Source organism: Ailuropoda melanoleuca, chromosome 2 (genome assembly GCF_002007445.2).
Source record: "Ailuropoda melanoleuca isolate Jingjing chromosome 2, ASM200744v2, whole genome shotgun sequence".
Lineage (NCBI taxonomy): Eukaryota > Metazoa > Chordata > Mammalia > Carnivora > Ursidae > Ailuropoda > Ailuropoda melanoleuca.
Genome location: NC_048219.1, coordinates 190559127 through 190586263, shown reverse-complemented (window position 1 = coordinate 190586263; position 27137 = coordinate 190559127). Strand labels below are relative to the sequence as shown.

The following is a 27137-nucleotide window of genomic DNA, read 5'->3' as shown; positions in this document are numbered from 1 at the left end:
GGTTATTGGTCACTGCACAAACGAATAGGTCTCAGCGTGTGACCAAGAAACTAAGATATTAGCAGGAAATATCATAAGAACAGCTGGAAAAATCTAGAAAACCATGCAAATTGTGGTCTGCCACAGTGCCACCCTGGTCTGTCCTTCTAAGCCACCTGCCTTGAATTGTAGTCACACTCCATTCCCTGTCCCCACAGGCAAGGGGCAACTTTGCTCTGTTTGAACCTTTCCTTCCCATACTCTCTCTCTTCTACTTTTTACCCCTTCATCGTCACTTCACACTTTCTTCATCTCTGCTGTTTCTGACCTCGGGAGACCTTCGACATCTTGTGCTGACAACGGCAAGACTCTTCTATTCCTCCTCCCACCCAGTGACTTGTTGAACATTTGCAAGGCTGACAAATAATCTTGTGTCTGGATCCTAGCCATATTTTGGAACTGCCTTTTGGATCAGTTTGCTACACTAAGACAAAAGTTAAAATGTGCACTTTTTAAAAACTTGAAGCAAATCTAGATTTTACTTTGATGGATCTCGTGAGCCATGAGAATGACGTATCATTAAAAATATTGTTCACTGGTAACATCAGGACCAGGGAACATTTTTATTTGGTTTTAGGTCTTTTCCAAGTTTTTTCCCCCAAATAGGCATGTTTCTAATATCCTTTGGGTCTAGAAAGTAGAAAGGGAAAACAAACCACCAAGTTGTACATAAAAGAGCTGCAAATCTTAGGACCACTCATGCTACCCATGAAATTAAGGAAATATAACATTTTGATAATCATTTTTAGCTTGAATTTTACAAAGCAAAAATGCAGAATCCAGGATGCTGGTCTTGTCTGTCCCTTTAATTATCCATGAGACTTTGTAGAAGACGTTGAAACATTGATGTGATTGTGTTTTCTCTAGAAAACAAGGATAACAATGTCTGGGGTACTGAAGAGTGTTATAAATCAAAAAGTGAGGTATTGTTTGCAAAAGTCCTTGGAAAAATCATTATATATGCCATGACTTGCTGAAGAACTCTCAAAACAATACTTCAGGTTTCAGAGTACTCTATCTGAACCTTATTTCTGCTAACACTGGATAGCTGGATTAGTTGTCTTTTGACACAATTCAGTTTGTGATCAGATGACAATATGACCTTCTAATAAAGCAATATTTAGCTTTCTGTTCCCTATAGAAGTCACTGTATAAATCCAACACCACATAAGCATAGAAACTGGCTAGTTTCAAAAATAAATTAATCATTTTGGTAGCCTCTTCCTTCTATATAATCAGTATATGGGTGCAAGTACTGATAAGTAAGACCTATCAATTAATAGACCTCCATCTTCAAAAAGTATATATATAATGATTTTTTATCTCCCTGCATTTCCCAAAAAGGTCAAGTAAAATAAATGCAGAGAACGGGATTCCAGGATAAACTGAATCTATCATAGAGACTAGGCGCCAAATACGATGCATCAAACAGTAGTTCTTCATTCAGATTCCCATAGCCAAAGCCTGTTTTCCCACTTCCTTACCAGGTCTGCTTTCCAGCGCTGACGTGGAGGCTTCTGGGGGCTCTGGGGGCTCGTCTTCATCACGGGATTCCTCGGAGTCACTGTTGATCACTGCACAGAGCAGCAAAGCCTTTTAGCTTCAGGGGGGCCAATGAGGCCACACAGCAGGCAACCCTGCGATAGGACCACTAGGAAGACCTAGAAGCTAAGTTAACTCAAGGCACCCTGGTCTGTGCTTGGAATGTGCGTGACCTGCAGGTTACTCCAGTCCTAAACTAAAGGTGATGGAGTTTATGCGTGGAGGGCAGCTTTGCCCACGCTCCCAACACTCTTCTTCCCCACTCCCATGTGACCTCTTACTCCTGCCTTCATACTACCCCTACTCTTATGTGACCTCCTACCGTCCCCCCATGAGATCTCCTACTCCCACCCTCAGGCTACGTCTATCTTCTATACTCAATTTACTTCACTTTCCTCTTGGCTCTGCCCATTCCCCCTACTTATGCCTCTCTTTCTGGCAGTGGTATCTCTCCATACCTTTCTTTGTCTTCATGTGTTTCCTTCTTCATCCCCTCTCATGAATGTCTTGGATCTCTGATGTTTTTTCCCTTTTCTTCAACTCCTACCCCCATAATTTCTTCTTTTGCTTTAGAAATAGTCTCCCATACATTCATACTTAAATCTACCATTTCTGTCTTTTGGTATTTTTTTGATTACTGGGACTTTCTCCGGCTGAGCTCACTGCACATGATTCTGGTTCCTCCCCCCTTGCCTCCATCCAAGGCAAAATGGACTGCCTCGATGGACACTGATGACATGTCCCAGCCCCTTGCCTGGGACGCGCATTACACACTCTTTCAGTCAGCCTTACCTATTATGTCAGATGCTTGGTCACAGTTAGCCCTTGCTTGGGCTTGGCGTTCAACTCTCAAGTTAAAAAAAGGCTTTTCCTTCTTTATATTCACCAGAGATACAGAACAGGGATTGAGTTGGATTCCGTGGTTGGGTAGCTCTGCTCCTGGATCAAATCGTAATGAATGAAGAATTTTCATTTGTCTCCCCCAAAGGGAGTAAACACTGTTCACTGCTATTGATAAGTCCTTCTCCCTGTAAATCCACTGCAAGGGTGAAGCTTTGTCCCCACCTCTCTTCTTTCCTGTTGCTTAACTGTGTCCCTTCCTCAGTGCCTCTCTGGACTCCAGGTTTGGGGGTTTTTCTGTTTGTTTTTATTTTCTCTTCTCATCCTTTGATGAATTATTTTTTGCTCTTTTGTTTTTAAAGATTTAATTATTTATTTTAGCGGGGGCAGAAGAAGAGAGAATCTCAGGCAAACTCTGCACTAAGCTTGGAGCCTGATGCGGGGCTCTATCTCACATCCCTGAGATCATGACCTGACCCAAAACCAAGAGTTGGATGCTTAACTGACTGAGCCACACTGGAGCCCCACTTGTTGCTCTTTTAAAAATAAAAATTACATTTTCAGTGTAATGTTCATAGATAGAAAGGGGAAACAAACTGAGGGTTTCAGAGGGGTGGGGGGTGGGGGAACCGGACAGGCTGGTGATGGGTATTAAGGAGGGCACGTATTGCATGGTGCACTGGGTGTTATACGCAAGTAATGAATCATGGAACTTTACATCAAAAACTAAGGATGTACTGTACGGTGACTAACATAATCTAATAAAAAACATTATTAAAAAAAAGAAAAAAAAAGGGGTAAATCATAAATTTTGAATCACCACATAGTGAGCATATCTGGGTAACTGTCACTGTGGTTAAGAAATAGAAGATTACGGGGCGCCTGGGTGGCATAGCGGTTAAGCGTCTGCCTTCGGCTCAGGGCGTGATCCCGGCGTTACGGGTTCGAGCCCCACATCAGGCTCCTCCGCTATGAGCCTGCTTCTTCCTCCCACTCCCCCTGCTTGTGTTCCCTCTCTTGTTGGCTGTCTCTATCTCTGTCAAATAAATAAATAAAATCTTAAAAAAAAAAAAAAAGAAATAGAAGATTACTTGTACCCTGGAAGCCTCTTCGTGATGCCTCCCTCTAACTGTCTCCACCATGTAGTTCAAGTTAATAACCTGCTCATCCTGATTTGTAATACCACTAATTATTAATTTTGCCAGTTCCAAAATACACACGTTTATATAAATGGAATCATGTCTCCTGTCTCTTGTTTGCTCTTTCTCTGTCTCTCCATCATTTGGCGGGGGGCAGGGGGGAAATTTGGCTTCCTTTCTCAATATTATGTTTGTGACAATCATGTGTATTCATTTTGCTTTTTCACTGCTATATAGTATTCCATCATAGAAATAAGCCATGAAAAATAAAACCATAAAAAATCCATTTGTGCTGTTTCAAGATTTTGGCTATTATGAATAATGCTGCTTTTCTATGTGTTTATCTTCTTTTTTTGAACACAGTGTGCATTTATGTTGGTTTCGGCTGAGGAATGTATTTGCTGAGTCACAAGCTATGTGTATTTTCAACTTGGGACTGTATACCCAACTGTTTTCCAAAAGCTTGTGTAAAGGCAGAGATATAATTGAGAGAGCTTGTCAATTCAAGTAAACAAACAGAATTTGGTATAGGTGGGGATGCGGTGGAAGAGCATATGAGGGGGAGATTATGCAACTTTATGGGAGGTATCCTTCAATACTCTACACCAAGCTGTGTTGACCTCATGCTAAGGGTTTAAATAGGAAAGCCATATGACCCGGTTGGCATTTCTGCAATGCCCATTGGGCCAAAGTGTGGAGAATGGATCTGAGGGGAGCAAGACTGGAGGGAGGAGGCCAGCAGGAGAGTTCCTCTATTTTGAAGTTAGAAGTGATTGGAATCTGGATTAGAGTAAGCATTCTGGAAATGTAGAGAAATGAGCAGGTTGGACATATTTTCACGTTGGAATTGACAGATGTGGCAAATAAAGTCATGATTGTTTTAATCTACTGAATTTGGGGACTGTTTGTTACATAGCAATAGATAACTAATATAGCTTCCAAATAGAGATGGCTTTCAGATCTTTGATTACAAGTCTTCAGGCACTTGAAGGAATGAATCTAGAAGACAGGTCTGGACCAGAGGTGTGTGTAGGAATCCATAGATTCAGATGGTGATTGAAGCCATGGAGATATGAGATGCCTAGGTAGAGGCCTATTTTTATCTGAGGGAGTGAAAGGGTCATTTTGGTGGTCGCAGACACCTTAATGATGTCTTCTCAATGGTATTAGGGAGAACCCTCTGTGCCTTCTTTCGGGCGACTGTCTCTTTAAATTGAACAATGTCTTCATTTGTCTTCTCTATCTTTATTTGGTCCACTCTCTACCAGTTTTTCATTCATGGTCCCTTAACTCATCTTCTACTCATTCTCTGTAAGCCTCCCCCCATTTTTTCTATTTACTGGTATTGATTTCCTTCTGTATATGTCTCTATTCATACTCTTTTTCTCAACATTCTTTATCACTATCTCCCAGGACCCAGCAGGGTCTAGAGTTAGGCAGAAGAGGTGCCAAGGGGACAAGAAGACACCAAGAGTAAGATTTTCTATCCGTATGTCCCAGGACCTACCTGCTTCACCCTAGAACTGGCTCTGCTGTCCCCTACCTGATTTTTCATTTATCCATTCTCTAAGTTTCCTACTTTCTCCTTCTTGATCTCTGTTCTTAAATATTAATGTGACTTTCTGTATGCCTCTTCTATATTGATTTTTGTCTTTCTATTCATTTTTCTCATCTCAAGCATTTCAGTCATCACCAAAGTTCTCCTCCTGTGCCACTGTCCCCCATCTCAAGTCCTTTCAGTTGTCACTTCTTTTCTAAAAGTCCTTCCCCAGGACTTCCGGACTCACAAGTCTGACCAGCAGCATCATGCACGGTTTCTGTGTTTCTGTTACAACTTCTGAAAAGCAAGTTGCAACTTACTTCTTTTCACCAACTCCACAAAATGATACTGTTTGGATTCCATGTCAATTTCTCTAAAACCTATGTTGTTCGTGTACTTTGTCATTTGGTGTTCTTTGGTTCACTATTTAAATATTTTCTCTCCTTGTATTCTCTCCTCAGAGACATGCACTTCATTGAAGAGCTCAGCTCTCGTTCCCCCTTGCACCTCACATAACGTAGAAGCAGCCAGAGGCTGCGCACAAGTCTGCGGGTCCGGGTGTTGTTAGGGTCAGGGAGGCGGTTACTATCAGAGAACAAAGGAAAGCGTTTGCTCTCATAGAAAAACAGAGATAGAATTAGAAAATTGGTAAGGTAAGTGGTAATTACTTTCTCCATCACGGGGCAATGGGCTGGGTGTGTCTTCTCTCGTGTCTCCATTATCCACTTGGCTGGGTGGTTGTTCACAGGACTCTGATGATAAAAAAGACCACAGCTGAGATCCGGCAGAGCCCTTCCTGTTATGCCTATTTCCATTTTGTCACACCTCATCTGACTTCTCTTTTCTTCTCATGTTTCTATTTAGAGCTTGTCTGCATATATTGCCACCTTCACCTTCACCCCATGGAAGTGTTGGGGTTTCCGTGATTCTATGATCGAGCTCTCCCTGACTTCGACTTTTCTTTGTCTCTCTCCTCTAATGAAGCACTGCAACTTTTCACCCTTTGTCTCTTTGTTTGTCCTTCTTAGCTTTTCTTTTTTAACAAAAGAAAACCAAATTTAATAGGCATACATTCAGGGAATCCACACAGACATGGAATTTCAAACACCATGAGGCAACATGAAGCTTATATGGGGTTAGGAGAGGAATAGGGGCCTCAGGATACAGAGGGGAGAAAAGTCATTAGCAAGAAGGTCAAAGGAGATGTTTGGAAAAACAGGATGGTTCTATTATACAGATAAGTTCCTTCTGAGGTAAAAGGGAGTCTCTGTTAATACTTCTCTTCCTGGTAGAGGCTCTCCTTTCCAGTATAAATTGAGGCAGTTATCGGGGAGGCAGAGTGCCTTTCCTGCATCTGCTGGGTTTTTATTTTAACTTGAAATAATCTTTATGCCTAAGTGGTACATTTTAGGGCGGCCTGCCCTGGGTCCTTACACTTGAATATACTGTGAAGTTTTCTTTTTCTTTTTTCTTCTAATATCCAGTTTCTTCCCATCTGCTGAGGCCGTATGCAAATTAATACTACTATAAGCATGTCCTGATTTTGTCTGCTTTGCTCCTTAGCCAGAAACCATCTTTTTTTTCCTTTAAATTTCTATAGAATGTATCCATGTCTCTCATAGGCCATGTATCTTATTTTGTTTTGTATTTTATTTATCTGTGTACTTATCTAATTTTCTTAGTAGCTTTTGAAGATCTTAAAGTCAGAATCCATTTTGAGCCCTTGGCATTGCAACTTTTCTATCAATAAGAGGTATTCCAACATTGAGAAAATGAAAAAGAACCAGAAACATATTTTGTATATTTTCCATTACATGTAGGCAAATATTGCTCTTTCAGATAAACAGTACAAATTAGGTTATCTAGCATTTTTATCAGCAGGAAAATTGCAGAAATTGGCAATTCTGATCTCACCCAATTCCAGCTTTTAATCCAATAAAAAATAAGTAGGCTCGTGGAAGCTAGCACTTCCTAATCTTTCTTCCTCTAGTTCTCTCCCATTAATATATCAAGCTCCATTCCTGCCTCTTCTGTGTCTGTAGGAGTTTCCCCTTCTTTGTTAATAGGTGTTTCCTTGAGGTGGGCATGACTCCATTCTCTGCCACCAACAAGGACTCCTTAGCCTCTCTACGCTCCTGCAAACCCAGGCAATCAGTCTTACCTGCTGGCTCAGATTCTTGGGCACACTCCTCATTCACTTGTTGGATTTCTAGTGCATCATTTTTGTCACTGGTTGCATCTGTTCTCTTTGCATTTATCTGTTCTGGTTCACAGAGTTTCTCCAAGAGTCCATTTGCAGGTGGGGTTGTACCTAAACCATGTTTTAATTCATAGATATTTTATTTGCCTTCTGCATCAATCAGGGTCTAACAGGAAAATACAAATCACTATAAGCTTTTACAACACAGGGAATTTCATCCAGGAAGAGCTGAGAAGTCCAAATAGAAGAATGCAGTAACCCAAAGAATACTTAACAGGAAGCTGTGGGAGGGACCGAAGATGGGCCCAGAGATACAGGGTCGCTGGTTGGACAGAAGCTGGCCCATGGCTGGCCTGCTTGGTGGGAAGTGGTATCATGGGTGAGAAGCAGCCACTGTCAGAATTGTGGACAAATCAGTGATGGGGAAATACCCAGCTTCTCCCTTTCTCCCACTTTCTGATCTCTTGTTAGTGTACCATGTCAGGAACCCAGCAGGAAACCAGCAACAAAGGGAGCTAGCAAGGAAGTCCACAGGGGCCAGTGGCCAGAGATAGAGGGCAGAGAAGAACAGGGAAAGGTAAGGAATGAATCCCAGGGCAAACACCCGAGGACTTCCTTACAGAAATTGCGGAAGACAGAAATTCTTGGCAATCAGTGATACAAAGCAGCAGCCCCCCACCTCCCAGCACATTCCAGAATGGGACAAGACCAAAAAAGATCAGAATACAGTCAACAGCAACAGACCGTGGTAAGATGAGGATTGTGGGCATGACCAGGTCAGGCTTCGATGTGAGTTTTCATCAGTTTCTAGAGGAAAGAAGTTTAAAGTTCATTTCAGAAATTGAAGTATGGTCTGTGCTGTTCTTCCTAATCCCTTTTTTATAAAGAAGGAGTTGAAGATCCCCTCCAGGTATCCATACAGAGACCATGTGGACTTGGTGGATGCCACGCAACCCTTGCAGTCAGACCCCAACTGGCAGAATGGAGGCTTGGGGTCAGCTGCATCCCTGGGTAAGGGGGCCTCGGCCAGGCCCTCTCACTGAATGTCTCACTGTCCCCACATGAAGCACTTGAGTAACTGGCGATGGCTTATCCTGACTCCCCTGACCACGGTGAAGCTGCCGTTGTTCCCAGAGCTGTCCCTGACCAGTGGACTTATCCTGACCAGCGGACTTTGTCCCCAGAGCTGCCCCTGACCAGTGGACTTATCCTGACCAGCGGACTTTGGTCCCCAGAGCTGCCCCTGACCAGTGGACTTATCCTGACCAGCGGACTTTGTCCCCAGAGCTGCCCCAGAGCTGCAGGAATATTCTACAAAGTCCTGCTGACTTGTCCCCACCTCCTCTTCCTCTACACCCACCCTCTACACATCTGTTCAGTCTGTCTCATTGGCCTTTCCTTGAGGATTCCATGTCCGATTCTCCTCTTCCTCCTCCCATTCTTGGTGTTCTTTTTTATGTATCTTTCTCTGCATATATTTCCCAATTTTTGTCCCATGCTTCTGTCTTTTCCATTGGATTACTGGAGTGGCAGTACAAGGTTAAGAACGCAGGCTCTGTCACAGCCAAAAGGTAGAAAGAACCCACCACCAACTGATGAATGAATAAGTGACATGCAATATATCCATACAAGAGAATGCTCTCCACTAATAAAAGAAATGAAGGACTGATTCATGCTACAACATAGATGAATCTTGAAAATATTACACTCTGGGGAAGAAGCCAGACATGAAGGGAATGTTTACATGATCCCATTTACATGAAATGTCTGGAATTGGTAAATCCAAAAAGACAGAAACTTAGACTAGTGGTTGCCAGAGGCTGGGCAAGAGGGCACAGGGAGTGATATGGAGCTTCCTTCTGAGGTGATCGGAATGTTCTGGAACTAGATAGACGTAGTAGTTGCACAACATTGTGAATGCACCAGACATCATTAACTGTACACTTTACAATGGTTAATTTTATGTTATGTGAATTTTTACTTCCACTAACACACACACACACACACACACAGGCTCTGGGTTCAGAATGCCTGGGTTCACCCTTGCTCATCTGACCCAACTACACACATAGTCTCTAGATTTCAGTTTCCTTATCTGCAAAAGGGGCACGTGAGCAATGCTAACCTCCAAAGGCAGCCTGAGCACTAAACCAAAAACTGCCCGCACCCATGTTCAACCGGTGAGACGTTAATAACATGGCTATTTCTATTGTGTCTTTTAACCCTTTTTTCTCCTTCATTTCCCTCCTTCTCTCTCTCAAAGTACCCACATCCTCCCCTCCATCTTTCTACCACTTCCTCTTTTCTCTCTCTGTGTGACTGGTTTCTCCTTGAATATCTGGGCTCTTGAACAACATCCCCCACATTGAAATCCGTCCCTTCTGCCATCATTTGATGTTGACCATGGGCCCAGGTTCTTAGCCCTTCACAGCTTCACACAGATCTTCTCCTCCAGGGACTTTTCTAAATCGCAATTACTTCCTGGCAGTTAATCTGTTTAAATCTGCTTTACTAGACACACGGGGTTTCTGTCCCTTTGTCTCGGTTATTGGGCCAATAGTCTCTTGTCATAGCTACCCCTTCAGGATTTGGCCTCTGCTTAGACATTCATGCAAACACCCCTCCCTGCCTTTTCCTTGGTTCTTAACATTTCTTCCCTGATTCCCCAAATCCACTCAGGACTCAGGCCTGAGTTCCCTTTCTCCTTTTCTTCTTTGCAGATGAGAAGCGGTGTCCATCGGCTTGTAATCACCTTGCTCGTGGTTGGCTTGGATACTAGGACCACCGGGTACGTCTTCCTCATCACTGCCTTGGTAATCGATTGCTGAAGAGAGGGAGACAGAAAGGGGCAATTAGGGATCCCATCAGAGACCGGGAACAACATCTCAAATTTACACAGTTAACAAGTCCCATCCCTCACGTCACTCGAGCTCAGTGCCTCTGATCCTGTGTAAAGCTCCCCCATCATCTCTGGGATAGAAAAGAAAACTCCGAGCAAGAGAGTCTATGTTTCCCAAACAGAAAGCAGCCACTGCAATGTAAGGGTAAAGGAAACATCATGATCCCATTACCCTTGTAAAAGAATCTGTGGATGGCCAGGAAAAGCATATTATCAAAGTAAATAATAGAAGTGAAATGTGTTTCTGATCGGTTCAAACTGAAAGGAAGAAATAGGGATTTCCTCCAGAGCAGAGCTAGGCTCTCAGAGAGATCCCTGGGTATGAAGGAGAAAGCCCACCTGCTCTAAAGATGCTGCTAGACAAGAGGAGGGTTGGAGCAGGGAGGGCGAGTGTTTCCCAAAGGCACAAAGCAGAGGACACCTGGAGGAAAAAGACAGACCTCCCAGGGACCCAGATCCCAGGAACAAAGGAAGGACACTCTGCAGCTCTGAGCAGGGAGCACAGATAGCAGAGCTGGAGGACCACCCCACAGGCCTGTCCCAGGGCTGGGGAGGCCACCAACCAGGGGAGGCGGGGACACCAGCCCAGCGCCCCTGCCTGGAGGTGACCCAGCACACGTGGGAGGAAGGAAATAAAGCACGAAGACTGGAGGGGCGGGGGAGGTGGGGGGTGTCTGTGGGGAGTCCAGGGAGGAGGAGACACCACGAGGCAGGGAACCTGCTGCTTCAGGGCCCATGGTGGGAGCTCCTCCTGGGGCAGGGCCTGCAGGGGTGAGTTGCACGGGACGGTGGGAGCCATGGGTGCCTTGTCATCCCAGGACCTGGCCTCAGACCCTGGCAAAACCAGGTGGAAGATATGAGGAGAACAAAGAGAAAGGTGAAGGGGGCCTGTGTGTGCAGGTGGTCCATGGGGGTTCAGGGGGCTCTGAGCATGGGATGGAGGTAGGGACTGAGCGGCAGGAAAGGCTGCTGCACCCCAGGCCACAGCCCCCAGATTCTGGGCTTTGGGTCACTGACCCACAGCTCCCATGGACAACGAGTCTGGGAGGCGACAGCTGCCATCTCCCCAGGGGCAGGTGGGTGGCAGCCAGTGTAGGTGCGGGACACCCCAGCTCAGAGCCCCAGAACCTAACACAGGTGATGTGGACACTGAACCTGGAAGGGCAGGGGGTCCCTGCAGTCCATGGAGAGACTCAGAGCCCCTGAGATGCGGGCAGTACAGGTAACCGCCATTCCCTCTGTTCCCATGGCCTGGGACATCCTGGTTACAGATATAATATTGACTTAATTGCCTTTATTCCATTTCTAACTGGACTGACTTGCTGTAGAAATTATTTTGTTCTTGGGGCGCCTGGGTGGCGCAGTCGTTAAGCATCTGCCTTCGGCTCAGGGCGTGATCCCGGCGTTCTGGGATCGAGCCCCACATCAGGCTCCTCCACTGGGAGCCTGCTTCTTCCTCTCCCACTCTCCCTGCTTGTGTTCCCTCTCTCGCTGGCTGTCTCTCTCTGTCAAATAAATAAATAAAATATTTAAAAAAATTATTTTGTTCTTAACTAGATAAGGTTACTATTGACACAAGTTGACAAACCACATGCTTTATACCTGCTTTTTATTTTTTTCCTTGTTTACAAAAACTGTTGATATCTCTTTATTGCCTATTAATAAAATTCCAATTGCTTTACTTTATATGCTAGACTTCCTAAAATCTTCTTCAAATTTCTCTCTCATGAATCAGCTCCACAGTCTGCTCCTCACTCTCTGAGACAAATTAAATTTGTCTTTGAAGACACACTAGATCCTTTCACATTCCATGCCTGATCCCACAGTGCCAATCCTCCTCGGGACACAGGAACATTCTTCTCACAGTGTCTCTATCCCTTATCTGGAGAACTCACTGACACCAAACTGTGTTGGAATAAAACGTTTCCTAGGCAAGTAAAAAAAAAATAAAGTGTGTGTGTGTGTGTGTGTGTGTGTATAACGTGTATGTATGTAAATATATAAAGTATATGTATATATAGAGAGAGCATTCTCTTAACTCTTGTAGGCCTTACAATAAATTAAAATAAAATTATTTAAAAAATAAAATAAAAATCATGCCTTCCCAGGAAAAAATTGAGAATCAAACCTTTAGTTTTGTATAACACCTGGCAGAACACTGGTTTTGCGATTATTTGAATAATGTTTGTTTCACCCCTTGTGGAGAAAGACTTACAAAAACCAATTCTCCTTCTCTAAGGGTGAATTTGACCTTGGGTTAGCTTTCCGGCTCATTACTCTGGAAACATGATGAAGACGGCTTTTCTTCTACTGCGCCAACATCAGCCTAGTTAAAACCTAGTTCAGTCCTAGCTTAGGGTTAAAAATGACTGGTAAATTGCATGTGGATGGGGAGGCACTACCTACGGACTACAAAGTGCACGCTGGTCTTCCTTCAAAGTGGTGACTGTCATAATTCGGCTTATCCCTTGTAGGGTCCCTGAACGTTATGACTACAGCACTGTTCCATGACCTATTGATACCCGTGGGCACAGTGCCACTAAGCCACAGTGGATCCCGTATCCGCAGCCAAGCTGACACTCAAGGTGGCTAGTAGTCAACTTGGTGGACTGCTGTGTGGGTCCCCACAAGGAGCCCCATAGAAGAGGAGCAACCGATGCTGCTCTGTTGGGATGCTGTGTTTCCTGTCATTTATCCTTCTAAGTAAATCTGATGCCACTTTGGCTCAGGTTGTCCTGTGAGTCTAAATGCCTGGTTAAGCAGACCTCTGCTCTAGGTGGTGGTTGTACCATCGCCACTATACCATAAGCTTCGAGAAGGTTCATGATTTGTGTTTTCTCTACTGTTATATCCCCACTGCCCCAGCACTGTGTGTGGAACATTGTAGGAGTTTAATATATACCAAAAACCAAAAACAGTTGGCCCTGGATATCAAAAGGTAGATAACAACCCTAATTACCATGTTTGAAGCTTCTATAAATGTGCTTTAAACCAGGGTATTCTTGCATGTTGACCTCGCTGAACAATGCTTCCAAAAGTGGCAGGTCAAATGTCTTCTCCAGTTCATTGAGAACATTATACACCACTCTTTGTACAGGGACCAGGTTTCTACAAGAATCTTGACAATCCTTAAAAAATATTGAATGGAGAGAATATAAATACAGACTTCCAAGTTACAGAAAAGCCCTAGAAAGTGATTTTATGGGTAATGCCTTCCAATTTCCCTCCATAGGTATCTTCTCATATAAAGTTTTAGAATTTCTATTTATTTGTATAGATACTAAATGAAACAAGTAAATCCTTCTTCCTTAAAAGTACTCACACGTGAAACAGATCTCCTCACCTTCATTTACATTAGATGTAAGTAAGAGCAATTTTGGAGAATAATAGTGGGTTCAAAGTTAAATGATGTGTAGCCCTTTAAGAACCTGGCCAGATGTTTTAGGAATAGACTAAGAGGTGATGAGCAGCTGGCCTATTGCAATGGAAGACCCTTACTCTTTCCCCAGACTGACTTGGCCTGGAAGAACTCAAGAAAACAGGTGACAGTTCTCCCCTTTTGTGAATTTGGCCATAGAGAAAACATATCCACACAGCAAAGAGAAGACTTGAATCTCTGTATCTCCAGCAATGCCTATTGCTAAAATCAAACCCAAATTCCAAGACTCCAGAAATACCATAAAAAAGAAAAAGGAAAAAAAAAACCCTAAAAACTGAAAACTGTTAGTGAAAGAATAATAATCATCAATTCCCAAATTTTGTCCTAACAGGATATCAATTCCCCATAGGTTTTAATGTTCTCAGATCTAAGTACTCAAATTGACGTCCACTGAAGTGATATGTGTCAATTACTATTTTATTAAATTAACTAATTTAAGTTATATATCAATTCATTAAAATTGCCTTTAATTCTCAGTTTATGTTATATTCTATGCATTCCTACAAGGCATTATACATCTGTGGAGCACTCCTGCTTCAGAGTCAGCCCCTTTGCTATGCTATTCAGCCCAACTCCAGTGGGCAGCACAGAGCACCATTCCTTCAGTGAGAAGCAGGACTGTCTCTGGTGATAACTGATTCTCCTTTTACCTTACAGGAACACTTGTGACAATACTTGAAAAAGTCCTCAATCGGTTAGTTGCGCTTGATGTTTGAGTCCAGGATATCAAAATACAACTTCATTTGGAGCCAGCTTCCCAGATCGTGACATAATAAACATCACTTACGTCATACATTTTATTGGTGATGAATTCACGGTCCCGGAGGCACTCAAAGAAAGGAAATGGCTTTCTAATTGCACTTGAAATCTCCACCTTGTGTCTTTTGAAGTGTTTGAATAGAGTCTCATAGATAAGTCTGTCGTCAATGTTCTGGTCTTCTGTGGATGCCCTAGGAAGGAAAAATACCATGTGAAGATGGTCATCAAGATTCCAAGATGCTTGTGGAGGCTATAAGGTTTATATATGAAGAATAAGGTGGGGAACACTAACATCTATAAAGTAAGTAGTCCTGAGCAGAGACAGAATAAATGGAATTGAAGTAATAAGCAAAGATATGATGAAGAAAGCATGGAGGTTAAGAAAGACTTAGAAGTGGGACTGAAAAAGTCTGTTCCAGTCTGTCTGGATCAAAGCCATTGTAAAGATACCTTCCCATATCTGAAATATTTTTGTAATTGAAAAAATTTAAATTTAGACAAAATTGAGATGGCATGAACAGAGGAATGAAAAGGAATGGAATAAACTACATTCCAATAAAACAATTTTGGAAAAAAGGAAAGCAATGGGATAAAAGTCTAACCTTGAAAATACTTAACAACTAAGAGAAAAAAAAATATCAGAAAGATAAAAACCAGCTCTCCTCCATGCCATCCTACATTATAAAATTAGTTTATGAAGGATAAGATGTGGTTAATAGTGACATGAAGCAGTATAAATTGGTAATTTTATAAGAATACCCAACATTTTTCCTGAGACATCTGGTCCTACTTTGTGTTCATATAAATCTGTCTGTGTTATTGTTATATATAGTATATCTTTCCAGGCATCTGAATTTCAGAAATCACTGATGTTTCCTGTGAAAGTAATTTTAAACCTGAGTCTATAATTCCAATTTTTAGTTGATCATTTTATTGCTCTGATAATAATGTGTTAATCAACATCTTGTATTATGAAGACTTAGAAGCGTTCTTTGTCAAACCAGAAGAGAGTTATTGCCACTTCCCAGTACTTAGCATGCCTCAGGGAATAATAATGTCACATTATTGTTTCAAATTCCTGCAAAAGAAATGTTTCAGTTCAAAGATTGCAGATTGAAAAGAAGCATTTGTCTTCTCTTTTATTAAAAGCCCTGCTAAAATGATAATAAAGAAATTGGATTCACAATGATGAAGGGAAACGGAGGGCAATGAGCACAAGAGAGATTTCCATCAAAATCTATACGACAAAAGTGGTCAGGAGAGTGCTAATTGCTGTTGTAGTTGGAGGATGCTCCCAGAGGTCAGAAAAATGACTGGTGTGCCCTGAAGAACCCTGACAAGGGAGACATGGTGCTGAAAACTTCCATGGTATTTTTAAAATGGAGAACAGAACAGTGCAACCTCTAACCCCTCACCCTACAAGCTGACCACCTAGAGCCAAGCAGCCTCTCAAAGGCAAACCTTGCTGACCTTTCTATCACCATGTGTGAATTTTGCCTCTTACTGGGTTCCATATACGTGGGATAATACATCAGGTATGCCTTGTGCCTGACATTCATTCATCATCCATGCTGTTGGATGAATGAAAGTTGGTTCCTTTTTGTAGTTGTAGGTACTCCACTGTGTGGACCTACCACCATCTGCTTACTCATTTTCCTGTTGATGGACATTCAGATTGATTCCAGTTTGGGACTTGTATGAATAAAGCTGCTGTTCTTGTACATGTCTTTTTATGGCATGATGTTTCCATTTCTCTTGGGTAAATAATTAGGCGTGGGTCGTTGCGTGAGTATGCTTAGACACTTCAGAATCTGCCAAACTAATTTTCAAAGTTATTAGAGATAGTTTTTCTAATTTTAAATGAGTATGATGTGGGATCTCATACAGTTTTAATTTGTATTCCTTTAATGACTAATGATATTGAGCACGTTTTCATATGCTTAGTGGCAATTCATGCATCTTCTTTTGTAAAGTGTCTGTTCAAGTTTTTGACCCATTTATATTCTTGGGTTGTCTTTTACTACTTACTGAAGTGTAGCAGTTTGTTTTATATTATGGAAAGAAGTGTTTTTGTTTAATTTATGTATTACGAACATTTTTCCTCCAGTCTGTGCTTTGCTTAACCATGTGTTTCGATGAGGAGAAATTTTTAATTTTGAGGAAGCCAAATCCATCAATTCTTTTCTTCTGTGGTTAATAACTTTAATGCACTAAGAAATCTTTGCCTACCACAAATTAATGAAAATATTCAAAAAGCAATTTACAATGTAAACATGGGTCTATTTCTGGATTTTCTAATTTGTACCACTGATCTATTTGTCTATCCTTATGCCAATAGCATATTGGCTTGCACCCTATAGCTTATAGAAACTCTTGAAGTCAGTTAGAGAAAAATTGTCTTGGCTTTTCTAGGTCTTTCGGTTTTCCATGTCTCTTAAAATCAATTTGTCAATTCCTACAAGAAAAGCCTTTTGGATTTTTATACAGTTTGCATTGAACCTTCAGAGAAATTTGGTGACAACTGATATCTTAACAATATTGAGCTCCAATCTGTTAACATTGTATAGCTCCCCATTTATTTAGTTTTCCTTAATTTTGTCTAGAAGTGTTCATAATTTCCAGTAAAGAAGTCATACACATCTGGCTGGGGAATTTAAGAAACAAAACACGAACATAGAGGAAGGGAAGGAAAAATAAAATAAGATAAAAACAGAGAGGGAGGCAAACCACAAGAGACTCTTAACTATAGGGAACAAACTAAGGGTTGCTGGAGGGGAGGTGAGTGGGGGATGGGGTAATTGGGTGATGGGCATTAAGGACGGCACTTTGATGTAGTGAGCATTGGGTGTTATATGCAACTGAGGAATCGCTAAATTCTACCCCTGATACTAATAATACACTATATGTTAACTAAAGTGAATTAAAAAAAAAAAAAGAAGTCACATGCATCTTTCATTAAACTTATTCCTAACTAGAAATGGTGTTGCTTTTTAAGTTGGTATTGCTTTAAATGGTACTGCTTCTTAAATTGCTTGTTATAATTGGATGGGAATAAAACCGGTTTTTGAAAATATTAACCATGTATTTATAACCCTGCTAAATTATTGTATTCTAGTAATGTATTTGTAGATTTCTTTTGGATTTTATAGAAAATGAATAATCATGTCATCAGCAAGCAAAACTCCTTTACTTTTGTTTTTCCAACAATTATTTCTTTTTATTGTACTGGTTAGGAGTTTAGACACAATATTGGAGAAGAGTAGTGAGAATGGACTTCCTTGTCTTGTTTCCAATCTTAGAAAAAAAGCACTTAGGATCACCATTAAGTATGATGTTTACTGTATACACTGTGTGTGTGTGTGTGTATTTTTAATGAGACTGAGGAAGTTACTGTCTATTCCTAGTTTGCTGAGAGTTTTCTCATGGACAAATGTTGAATGTTCTCAAATGCATCTGCTGAGATTCTTCTATGGTTTTCTTCCTTTATTCTTTAATTTAGTGAATCACATCAATTGATTTCCAGAGCCTTCTCTTAAGTGGGAACAGATAACCACAGGTCAGCAGAGTTTTGAGAAAATTCTCAAATATCAGAATAACATACAATAAGAGAAAAAAAAGTTATTCTAAGAGAAACAGAGATATTGTAGAAAATGAGAAACTTTCAAAACTTCTAACATTTTTAGGGAGATTTGAGAATACACACTGCACCCCAGGATATAAAAAAAGAGAAAGTGATTGCGGTCTTAGATTATTTTTAAATTGATTTTTGGAAATTTACTAAAATTTACTAAAATGGTTGTAAAAGAAAGTTGAAGAAGTTTCCCAGAAAATTAAGAGATTAAAAGGAAAAAAAAGTAAATTTGAAAGAAAATATAGGAGCATTAAGGTAAGTTTAGGTGGTCTAACAGCCACCTAACTGGAGTCAAGAAAGCTGTGCAAGGAAATTACAGAGGAGAAACATATCAAGAGAATTACCTAAAAAAATACCCTGGAGTAGAGGGATGTGAATTTTTTTAAAGAGTATTTAGAAAAATGAATTTAAAAAGACATAAACCAAAGCACTTCATCATGACACGACAGCACCTAAAAAACAGAGAGAAAAACTTAAAAGCTCCCAGTAAGAATCAAGAAACTGGTCAACTATGGAGGAATGATGGCAAGAACAACTCGAGACAGACATCTCATCAGTCACAGTGCCTGTGAAGCCAGCTTTTCAATACTCAGTGCTAATCAGGACAACTTCAGATGTGGGAGGCTCAGAAATTTTACTTTACAAACATCCATCCTGAGTGTTTTTCCTACAATTTTTTCTTATTTCCTTTATGTATATAAAAAGTTTTAAAACGAAGTCACCTAGTATGGTTCTAGTTTGTTTACCTAATAAATAGATGTCTAATCCTGAGCAGCACACACCCACTCTTAAAAGCATTCAACAGGGGGGCGCCTGGGTGGCTCAGTCAGTTAAGTGACCGACTCTTGAGTTTGCGTCAGGTCATGATCTCAAGGTCATGAGATAGAGCCCTGCTTTGGGTTCTGTGCTGGGCATGGAGTCTGCTTGAGATTCTCTTTCTCTTTCTCCCTCTGCCTCCCTCCCCCTACTCACTCTCTCTCTTTAAAATAAATACATAAATCCTTAAAAAATTCAATATGTTGGATTCAGAAAAACAGGCAAGGAAGATGTGAAAATTAGAAACCAGTGGATCTAATCCCAGAGACATTAAAAGGAAACCCAAGATGGCAGTCCAGCAGCAGCTCAAGGACATTCTCTGTTTGGAACAAGTGATGATTACAAGGTACAGATGAGTGCGATGAATGACAGTAATATCATAAGGGATGGGAAGAAGGAATTGGAAATACTCTGTTACAAGGTATCTGTGCTACAGATGAAATGGTATAAAGTGTATACTGAAATCTCTAGGCAACCACTAAAAACATTTGAAAAGAAATACAACCGATATGTTAATAGAAGAGATAAAATGGGATCATATAAAATGCTAACTTAAAACCAGACAAGGTGGAAGAGAAGGAAAAAAGAAACAAAGCAAATGCAAGGAATAAGGAACAATAACAAACATGGTAGATATTAATACAGTATATAAATAATTACGTTCAGTGTGAATGGTCTAAATACTCCAATTAAAAGCAGAGATTGTCTGTGGGGGAGCTAAGATGTAGTAGGAGGACCCTAGGCTCATCTTGTCCCTCGAACACAACTAGGTAACTATCAATCATTCTGAATACCCAAGAAATCAACCTGAGGACTGACAGAACAAACTGTATGACTAAAGGGAGAGAAGAGGCCACACTGAGGAAGGTGGGAAGTGCAGAGACATGGCTTAGGAGAGAAACAGACCATGAGTGCTGCGGAGGGGAGGGAGCCCTGGTTGCAGAGAAAGGTGAGAGAGAGAGGAGCACACAGGGATATGCACAAGGAGAACCCGTCCCCAAAGCCACGGGCTGGAAAAATGAGATGGGCTGATTTTGTGAGTTTTTGTAACCAGCACGGCTTGAAGACTGGAGTTTTAAAGGTTGGTGGGCACGGTGACATAGAGCCCTGAGGGTGCTGCCCTGCTCCTGCAGAGAAGGCAGGGAAATAGCCCTGGGACAGATGGTGCAACCTGAGGACCACCTGGGCACGCAGGGGCGAGATTATTCGCTCTTCTTGGAGGGCATCCCTGAGAGAGAGCATTCACAGAGCTGCCTCTCCAGTGACAAGTGTGCCCGTGAGCACCATTTCCATCCCCTGCCCTTCAGCCTAACCCAGGGCCACCTGATTAGTGCAGCTCAGTCCCAACACTGGATGTCTAGCCTGCTTGCTCCAAGTTCCACGCCCCTGCGCTCTGGCACGACTGCCCTTCTCGGTCAGATCTCCCTCAGTCCCAGTACCGTGGGACCTTCCCCCCAAGAAGACTAGCATAGGCCCCCACCACAGCACATAAACAACCTAACCTTAAACCTAAAGGAGCTTGAAAAAGAACAGCAAACAAAGCCTATGGCCAGCGGTAGAAGGGAAATACTAAAGATGAGAGCAGAAATAAATGATACAGAAACTAAAAAAACAATAGAGCAGATCAATGAAACCAGGAGCTGGTTCTTTCAAAAAATCAATAAAATTGATAAACTCTTAACCAGACTTAACAAAAAGAAAAGAGAAAGAACACAAACAAAATCACAAACAAGAGAGGCAAAATAACAACCAGCACCACAGAAATGCAAACAATTGTAAGAGAAGATTATGAAAAACTCTATACCAACAAATAAGGCAATCTGGAGGAAATTGGTAAATTCCTAGAAACATAAACTACCAAAACTGAAACAGGAAGAAATAGAAAACTTGGACAGATTGATTACCAATTAAGAAATCACATCAGTAATCAAAAATCTCCCAACAAACAAAAGTCCAGGGCCAGATGGCTTCACAGGTGAATTCTACTAAACATTTAGAGAAGAGTTAATACCTATTCTTCTCGAACTAGTCCAAAAAATAGAAATGGAAGGAAAACTTCCGAATTCATTCTATGGGACCAGGATCACCCCGATTCCAAATCCAGACAAAGACTACATTAAAAGAGAGAACTACAGGCCAATATCTGTGATGAACACGGATGCAAAAATTCTCAACAAAATACTAGCAAATCCAATCCAACAGTACACTAAAAGAATTACTCACCTCGACCAAGTAGGCTTTATGACTGGGCTGCAAGGGTGGTTCAATATTCGCAAATCAGTCAGTGTGACACATCACATTAATAAAAAAAAGGGTAACAACCATATGATCCTTTCAATAGATGCAGAAAAAGCCTTTGACAAAGTACAACATCCATTCATGATAAAAACCCTCAACAAAGTACAGTTGGAGGGGACATACCTTGATATAATAAAGGCCATATAAAAAAAACCTGCAGCTAATATCATCCTCCATGGGGAAAAACTGAGAGGTTTCCTTCTATAGTCAGGGATAAGACAGGGATGCCTACTCTCACCACTGTTACTTAACATAGTACTGGACGTCTCAGCCACAGCAATCAGACAACAAAAAGAAATAAAGGGCATCCAAATCAGCAAGGAAAAAGTCAAACTCTCACTATTTGCAGATGACATGATACTCTATACAGAAATCTCAAAAGACTCCACCAAAAAATTGCTAGAACTGATACGAGTTCAGTAAAGTCACAGGATACCAAATCAACACACAGAAATCTGTTGCATTTTTCTACACCAATAATGAAGCAGTGGAAAGAGAAATCAAGGAATCAGGCCCACTTACTACTGCACTAAAAACAATAAGATACCTACAGATAAACCTAACCAAAGAGGTGAAAGATCTGTACTCCGAAAACTATAAAACACTGATGAAAGAAATCGAAGAGGAAACAAAGAAATGGAAAAACATTCCATGCTCAGAGATTGGAAGAACAAATGTTGTTAAAATGTCTATATTACCCAAAGCAATCTACACATTTCATGCAATCCCTATCAAAATCCAAACAGCATTTTTTTACAGAGCTAGAACAAACAATCCTATTGTATGGAACCACAAAGACTCCGAATAGCCAAAGTAATGTTGAAAAAGAAAACCAAAGCTGGAGGCATCACAATTCTGGACTTTAAGTTGTACTACAAAGGTGTAGTGATCAAGACAGTATGGTACTGACACAAAAACAGACACATAGATCAATAGCACAGAATAGAAAACCCAGAAATGAACCCACAACTATATGGTCAGTTAATCTTCGATAAGCAGAAAAGGATATCCATTGGGAAAAAGAGTCCCTTCAACAAATGGTGTCGGGAAAGCTGGACAGCAACACGCAAAAGAATAAAACTGGACCACTCTCTTACACCATACACAAAAACAAATTCAAAATGGATTAAAGACCTAAATGTGAGACAGAAAACTATTAAAATTCTAGAGGAGAACACAAGCAGTAACCTCTTTGACATCAGCTATGGCACTTTTATACTAAATATGTCTCCTGAGGCAAGGGAAACAAAAGCAAAAATAAACTATTAAGACTTCGTCAAAATAAATAGCTCTGCACAGTGAAGGAAACAATAAACAAAACTAAAAGGCAACCTACAGAATGGGAAAAGATATTTGCCAATGATGTATCTGATAAAAGTTGGTATCCAAAATCTGTAAAGAATTTTTAAAACTCAACACCCAAAAAACAGATAATCCAGTTAAAAAACAGGCAGAAGACATGAACAGATATTTTTCTGAGAAGACATCCAGATGGCCAACAGACACAGGAAAAGATGTTCAACATCACTTGGCATCAGGGAAATACAAATAAAAACTACAATGAGACATCACCTGCCCCTCCCCCCAGCTCTTTCTCTCTCCCTCTCTCATAATAAATAAATAAAATCTTTGAAAAATATACAGGCTCTGGATAAATTAGCAAGAATGATTTATCATTTAATCTTGTGACCTAAAACCAAGGAATATACCATTTTTTCCCAGTTTGTGAAATGTGTATCAATATGGATCATAATCTTGGCCACAAAAGAAGTCTCAGTAAATTATAAGTAGATGCGGAACAGGCTGCAGGTTAAAGAAAATAAGACATCCAGAGACTTTGCAAAAGAAAACAACAAGTAGTGTGTTGGATCAAAGATGATATAGGCCTCGTGGTTAGAGACTATTTCAAAAATAGAGGAGGAGCAATATTCCATTGTATATATACACCACATCTTCTTTCTCCATTCACCTATCAAAGGACACTTGGGCTGCTTCCATATCTTGACTATTGTAAATAATGCTGCAATAAACATAGGGGTGCATTTATCTTTTTGAATTAGTTTTTTTGGTTTGTTTGTTTTCTTTGGGTAAATACTCAGTAGTGGAATTATTGAATCATATGGTATTTCTATTTTTAATTTTTAAAACAATGGGATCTTGCCATTCATGACAACATGAGTGAAACTAGAGAGTATTATGCTAAGTGAAATAAGTCAGACAGAAAAAGACGATATGATTTCACTTACATGTGGAATCTAAAAAGCAAAACAAACAAAAAACCAAAAAAATCAGACTTTCAAATTCAGAGAACAAACCGATGGCTGCCAGAGGGGAGGTAGGTGATAGAATGGGTGAAATAGGTAAAGGGGATTAAGAGGTACAAACTTCCAGTTATAAAATAAATAAGTTAGAGAGGAAAAGTGCAGCAAAGGGAATACAATTAATAATATTGTAATAATGTTTATGGTAACTCATAATGACTACATTTATGGTGTGTAAAGATCAGGGGCTCCTGGGTGGCTCAATCAGTTAAGTGTCTGTCTTCAACTCAGGTCATGATTCAGGGTCCTGGGATTGAACCCTGTGTCAGGCTCCATGCTCAGCAGAGAGTCGGCTTCTCCCTCTCCTTCTGCCCCTCCCCCCATTGTGTGATCTCTCTCAAATAAATAAATAAATAATATACTGAGTAATGTATAGAATTGTTGAATCAATACACTGTACTCCTGAAACTAATATAACACTGGATGTGAATTACACTTCGATTAATAAAAAGATCAACAATAAAAAAATTTTAGCCTAAAAAACATGAAACTGTCATACTAAGTAAAAAAGAGGAAGAAAAAGTTAAATAATGAAATCAGTAAAGATGGTTCAACATCAGGAAATCTCTTTAATTTAGTACGAAAACAAACAAAAGGAGGAAAAAAGCATATAAATATATCCCTAAATTATTTTAAAAGGGAATTGGTAAGACCTAACAGCTATTTTTATAAAAACCATATACAATAGATAGATGCTAATATAATATAAAGTCTCCCAAAATTATAAAAATTAAGTGAAAGATGAAGAAATTTAAATAGGAAAAAAAGACAGCGTTGTCTACAATTACCATCATTGTTTTTATTTAAATTTTTATAAGTTTTAGCTAATGAAATAGGGTAAGAAAATGAAGTCATGGTATTAATACTAAAATGATATACAACATTACATGTCCTACAATTACATACATAGAAACCCTAGAGACCAAAGTAACTCCATAAGAACTAGAACAGGAATTTAGCAACATGCACGAATTTTAAAAAATAGATAAATGAAACTTATGGATTTTGTTTAGAACAATATAAACTGAGAAGAAATAACACTTTAGAAACAATAGCAAATAAAATGCATGTATATTTATAAGCAACTGAAAGGTATAGACCTATATGGAGAAAACTCTAAAATCCTATTAAAGGAAATTAAACAAGATCTAAATAAACAGATATGTAAGTTAAGAAAACATAGTAATTTTAAAATGTCAATCCTTCTGAAATTACTGTGCAAGTGTGATGTACTTTCAAACTGTAATTCCATTGAAACTGGGTAAGTAGTCATATAGAAACTTACGTGATAGAATACATATTTGAGTCAAGCCAAGAAAAACATACAATGAAAGTAGGTAGAGGAAGATTTAATAGATACAAATGTAAAAGCAAAGTAATACAGATATTCAAAGGCAACGTAGAAAAATATTTTCAACACGTATGACATAGGGTTAATATATCTGACATACAAAGATTCCAGGCCATTGATAACATGCGACAACCCCAAAGAAAACAGAACTAAAGAGACAGCTTAGGGAAAAGGAAATGTCCAATAAATATATGAATGCATATGAACTGAAACATCAGTGAGAGACCATCTCTTCTAGTTAGACTGGCGAACACAATTTCGTATGTGATGATACAGCGTGGGAGAAGATTTAGGGAAATACACCTTGCTGGTGTGAGCTTGAATTGCTAAAGCCTTTTCAAAAGAGATCTGACAATAATCTATAAATTTTAAGATACACTAGTGATGAACCTAGCAATCATTTTTGGAACCTATCCCATGAAAATAAAAACAATATGCATCTTAAAGAAACTCCAGAACTTTCAGGGGCTCCCCATTTCCCCCAGAGTAAAAGCCAAGTTCTTACAGTGTTCAGCCTTTCTCTCCTCTCCCCTAGCTCATCTCTTTCTGGTCACACCCTCCTCTTTGCTGTTTCTTGACTACATCAGGCACACTTCAAGCCTAGAAACTTGGTTCTGGTTCTCTCTTCTGCGTAGCATGTTCTCTGTCCAGACATCCATGGAGTGAACTATCTCCCTCATCTCTTTAAGGTCCTTGCTCCATGCCCCCTTCTCAATGAGGCCTGCTTTAATCAACCTACTTAAAATCACAACTACAGCCCCCAACTTTACCCCCATATTCCCAGTCCCCTATTCTAGCTCTATTTTTATACATGTCCTTATCATTCCCTAACGTATTAAATTAATTACTTATTTATTTTATTTAGTGCTTACTGTCTTATTCAGTGCCTGTCTTCTCCCAAAATATATATATACCATAAGCACAAGGATTTTGTCTGTTTTGTCCCATGCTTTTTCTTGAATACTTGAGATACATAAGACATTAATAAATTGTTGGTTAAATACCCACAAGTTGATTAGATATCCACAAGAGCAAAAGTTTTTATTGAAGCATTGTTTTTTTGTGGCAAAATACAACAAATGTGAAGACCCCCAAACCTGAAAACAACTTGATTGTCCATTCAGCTGAATGGTTGCTCAGATTATGGCAAATCCGTACTGTTGGAATAGTATGTAGCTATTTATTTCTAGTAATTTGGAGGGAAGGGTGTAGTTTTATTGCTAAATACAAACATCAAGTTCAGATTAATATATTATGATTCCATTTTTTCACAAATTAAAGTAAAAAAAGTCATTTGTGTGTAAAGTTTGGAACAAATTTTGGGAAAGTCATGGCATAGGCTGTTAACATTGGCTTAGTGAAGAGAGTCAGGGTTCCACCCAGGTCCCTTCAGATCCTTCTTTACTCTTTTTTATTAACATCAGAGGAAATATGAATAATAGAGCCAACAAAGCAAGACTTTAGAGGAAGTATATTTCACACTCTCACAGCTTATGAGATAATATTGTGTCTATAAAACAATTTAACCAGGAAATTTAGAAATTTAGAAGTTGAGTTTCCAAATTAAAAAATAAACGTAGGAAATATGAATAATAGAGCCAACAAAGCAAGACTTTAGAGGAAGTATATTTCACACTCTCACAGCTTATGAGATAATATTGTGTCTATAAAACAATTAACCAGGAAATTTAGAAATTTAGAAGTTGAGTTTCCAAATTAAAAAATAAACGTAGGAAATATGAATAATAGAGCCAACAAAGCAAGACTTTAGAGGAAGTATATTTCACACTCTCACAGCTTATGAGATAATATTGTGTCTATAAAACAATTAACCAGGAAATTTAGAAATTTAGAAGTTGAGTTTCCAAATTAAAAAATAAACGTAGGAAATATGAATAATAGAGCCAACAAAGCAAGACTTTAGAGGAAGTATATTTCACACTCTCACAGCTTATGAGATAATATTGTGTCTATAAAACAATTAACCAGGAAATTTAGAAATTTAGAAGTTGAGTTTCCAAATTAAAAAATAAACGTAGGAAATATGAATAATAGAGCCAACAAAGCAAGACTTTAGAGGAAGTATATTTCACACTCTCACAGCTTATGAGATAATATTGTGTCTATAAAACAATTAACCAGGAAATTTAGAAATTTAGAAGTTGAGTTTCCAAATTAAAAAATAAACGTAGGCAAAAGAATTAAATATCTAGGAATAAATTTAACAAAAAGCAAGTCTTACATGCTGAAAACTACAAAATATCGCTAAGAAAAATTAAAGATCAGGGGCTCCTGGGTGGCTCAGTCAGTTAAGTGTCTGTCT

The 27137-nt window shown here is 39.8% G+C and overlaps 1 protein-coding gene across 13 annotated transcripts in view; it reads right to left on the bottom strand.

Annotated features, from left to right (window-relative positions):
- Window positions 1-27137, bottom strand: part of SP100 (SP100 nuclear antigen) — an 86319-nt gene that overhangs the window by 44756 nt on the left and 14426 nt on the right. For 12 of the 13 annotated variants that reach the window (XR_004623654.1, XM_034655339.1, XM_034655340.1 and 9 more), the window contains 8 exons: window positions 14426-14588; window positions 13159-13327; window positions 10053-10124; window positions 8045-8107; window positions 7262-7411; window positions 5769-5852; window positions 2374-2520; window positions 1524-1613 (listed from right to left, as the gene is read on the bottom strand). Coding sequence is in view for 12 of the 13 variants with exons in the window: in XM_034655339.1 (XP_034511230.1) it covers window positions 1524-1613; window positions 2374-2520; window positions 5769-5852; window positions 7262-7411; window positions 8045-8107; window positions 10053-10124; window positions 13159-13327; window positions 14426-14588 (938 nt within the window). In the remaining variant the exon portion in view is untranslated. The remainder of the gene's footprint in view (window positions 1-1523; window positions 1614-2373; window positions 2521-5768; window positions 5853-7261; window positions 7412-8044; window positions 8108-10052; window positions 10125-13158; window positions 13328-14425; window positions 14589-27137) is intronic. The other variant, XM_034655348.1, reaches the window with a different exon arrangement.